Source organism: Apis dorsata, unplaced genomic scaffold, assembly GCF_000469605.1.
Source record: "Apis dorsata unplaced genomic scaffold, Apis dorsata 1.3 scaffold_295, whole genome shotgun sequence".
In the NCBI taxonomy this organism is placed as follows: Eukaryota; Metazoa; Arthropoda; class Insecta; order Hymenoptera; family Apidae; genus Apis; species Apis dorsata.
This window is the reverse complement of record NW_006263570.1, coordinates 1,513,581-1,517,422: the sequence shown is the minus strand read 5'-3', so window position 1 is coordinate 1,517,422 and position 3,842 is coordinate 1,513,581. Positions and strand designations below refer to the sequence as shown.

At 20.9% G+C, this 3,842-nt stretch overlaps 1 protein-coding gene across 1 annotated transcript in view; it reads left to right on the top strand.

The window, feature by feature from the left end:
• LOC102672112 (enolase-phosphatase E1) overlaps positions 1 to 3,842 on the top strand; it is a 12,422-nt gene that overhangs the window by 3,526 nt on the left and 5,054 nt on the right. Inside the window, exons 4-5 of the mRNA XM_006617242.2 lie at positions 2,728 to 2,882; positions 3,494 to 3,595. Of these exons, the coding sequence (XP_006617305.2) occupies positions 2,728 to 2,882; positions 3,494 to 3,595 (257 nt within the window). The remainder of the gene's footprint in view (positions 1 to 2,727; positions 2,883 to 3,493; positions 3,596 to 3,842) is intronic.

The following is a 3,842-nucleotide window of genomic DNA, read 5'->3' as shown; positions in this document are numbered from 1 at the left end:
AATTTAATATTTTAAATTATTCTTTTATATTAAATATTTTCATACAAAAATTTATTTTTTTTATAAAAATTTATATAATGTGAAAACAATTTTTTTGTTTATGTATTTATATCTTCATGTATTTTTTGTTCATTTTTTACACATTTTTTACACAATTATTATATTAATTATTTTTTATTTATATTTGTGCAAAATTATGTTTTTAGAAATATTTTTCAATTTTTGTATAAATTTTTTAGTTAATAGATAATTGTATAATTTTTGTATTTGTTAATATTTATGAATAAAATAAATTTATTTATAGTTTAAATTCTTAAGAATTATATTTTTTTAATTTAAATTTCTTTGTTTATAAATATAATATTTTGCTATTATATTTTTTGAAATCAAATTTACATTATATATATTTATAATATAATAGAAATAAAAGATTATAACATCTATAACATATAAACATTGTAATTGATCATAAATATAGTACCTGAAATAATTTATAATGATATTATAAAATTAAATTTTAATATTTGAAATTAAAATATATGTTGAAACTTTTAAAATAAATATATTCCAATTATTCGAAGTTTCACTGTATGTAAAATATGATTTTTACTAAATTACTTTATTAGTGAATTTTGAAATTTTCAGCAGTTAACAAGATTTAGTTATCTAATAATTTATTTTATGATTTATTTTTATACATTTATTTATATATATTCAAAGTATTATGGAGTACAAAAATATTCTATTTTATTTCAACAAAATAATGTATTTTACATATATACTTTATATATGTATTAAAAAAAATTTTTTATAAGTACAAACAATATTATAAAATCAAAATGTTTGAAAATATTGTAAAGTAAATTTTATTATACTATTATTTTATCATATTTATTTCTTTAATTTAATATTAATATAAAATTTTACAAATATATATATAAATACTATTTTATAACAATATAGTTATATTAGATTGAACATACAATGTAATTTATATTATACATGTATCATATTATTTTTTTTTAAATATATTGTATATATAATGTATAATTATTTTTAATTATTATATTAAAATTGTTAAAAAAAGTTTTTAATAAAAAAAAGGTACTTATATTTACTCTTTTATAATGGAATATTTTTTAAGCAATTATTAAATCATACAAACAATTTTTATTTTTTGAAAAATTTTTAATAATATAATCTAAAATCATGAAACTAAAAAAATATAAACTTTTATACATTATTACTTTTATTTAAACATTAGAAAAAAATATTTTCTCAAATATTATAATTATTTTAAATATTTATGTATTAATTTTTATAAATATTTATTCTAATAAAATATATTATTTACAATATACAATACAAAATTTATAGTTAAATAAAATTAATATGAATATTTTTTTTGTAGCAATAAAAAATATATAACGATTCTTAACAGCAATGTATGTATATTACTCATATGTAGATACAGTCAAAGTACACGTGCATCTGGGACAAATGTCAAAATTTAAATGGTGCGCCTTTGCATCTGATGCGGCGCTGCTTAGCAAAAATCAGGTGGTCGAATTTACCAGCTGTGTTACTTTATCTTGTAATCACACATAACGAAACTTTTAACTTTTTATTATGAGAAAATTAGTATTTTTAGCAAATGTAAAAGAATTATACTTAATATTTTTAATTACTAATAAATATTATTCAAATTTTCTTAATTTTTTTAGAAAATCAACAAAAATAATATATGAGGAACTACTTTTCCGCGGAGTAATATCGGAAACCGTTCGAGCGAGTCAATATTTATCTCATTTTTTTAACGTAATTATACTTTATTTTACTTGAAAAATAAATGAAAAAGAAAGTACTTAAATTTTAGAAAACTTTTATAATCAATTTTGTTAAAAGACTTTATTTTTTAAATAGTTATTTATCAAAACAATTTTTGCGGAGCAATAATGTCGTGCTACGATCGCACAGACGCAAACCAGCTCCGTTCATTGGCTAAAGGAAGCGAGCGATTCACGCATATACTCTTTTCTGTAAATACATATTCACTAACACTGATCTAAAATTTTCACACAAGATTCAGGAATGTATCTATTACATAAGGTACCCTCTAAATTTTAAAATATATTTGTTTATTTTTAGCGAAATTCGTTATTTAAAATTATATTTTTAAACATTTATTTTTTATTGAAATTATTTTTTATATATTAATAATAATTTTTTATTTAGATAAAATTAATATTGCTAAAAACAATCTTTAGTTTTCATGAAAACATGAAAAATTAAATTCTATTATTACACTATTAAATATAAATCGTGTATTTATAAATTTTTTTATTATTATATTTTTAAAATTGTTAATTTTGATGTCATATATTAAATTATTTGCCATAAAATGAAATAATAATTTTATAAAATTAATGCAATAAATGAACACAAAAATAATAAAAATAATATCTTAATATTTAAATTATCAAAATACTATTATAATTTAGATATATCTATATGAATTATATTTTTTTAATTTAAAAAATTATAGGGAATTTATTAATGATCCAATTGAAAACAAGAGAGATAAATACGATCCTGGTTGCTCAGAACAAGTAGGGGTGAAGGGAGAGGCAGGTTCGCACACACACCGGCGCAGAACGAGGAGCGAATTCACTCGCCGGCTCTCAACAAGAACGCGTCGACATATACACCGTGCTTGAACGTACTGAGGTGATATATTTCTTATTTATCCTACGGTCGAAGGCGAGTCAATCGTAAAAATGGCCGGGGAAAAGCGTACTCAGGATCAAGAGGAAACCTTATTGTCAGAAACAGTGATCTTAGTTGACATCGAAGGCACTACGACGAGCATAAGCTTCGTGAAGGTAACAAAGACCATGGCCGTGAGGCAGAACGCACCCTACGGTTCTCGCATTTCACCGGTTTTCTGATTTATTTTCTGACAGTACCTAATGATCATAATTTTTTATACAGAGAGTTTCTTTCACATAAAATACTGAATCTTATTAAAGACTTTTTGTACTAAAAAAAATTTGTAGATTATACTTTCGCGCGTATTGTGTGTGTTCTCTTAACATTTACTATGCCGGCTGAAATCCAGTTTCAAGTTCCCTATTCGCAATACAACGAAGTTTCATGGAAGGCAGTAGATGCTATTTCGTCAAATTTAAAGCGAATAAAATATTATTTACATTGCATCGAATTTTTTATTTATAATTTTAAGATAATACATTGTTTACTCGTTAATGTTTTTTGCAAATTTTTGGAATTGTTTTCTAAGATGTTATAATGAAAACAAACTAAACAATTATTTGGAAAACTTAGTTTATTTATAAAAACATAAAATACATTGAATTATCATATAGCGCTATAATATTATTGCACATATTTTTCAAAATAACGGAAACCATAACGGCGCATCGCACTGTTAATTCGATCGACGAACGCACTACATTCACGTTTACCTTACTTTCAGGACACACTTTTTCCTTATGTGCGAGAGAATTTAAAGAAATATATTGAAACTAAATGGGAAGATGAAGAATTCAAACAAGATTTTGAGAAATTAAAGGAACAGGTAAAAATTACAAGTAAACATTACAAACATTACAACATTAAAATGGAATATTAGAATATTATATTGGAATATAAATATATATATAAAAAATTTTTATTTTATTTATTGATATTACAAATATTAAAATTTTTTGGAAGTTTTTGAAAAAATACATTATTTATTATATATATATATATATGTTTATGATATATTATTTTTTTATTTATGTTTTAAACATTTTATTTTATTAAAATTGTAATTTAATAAA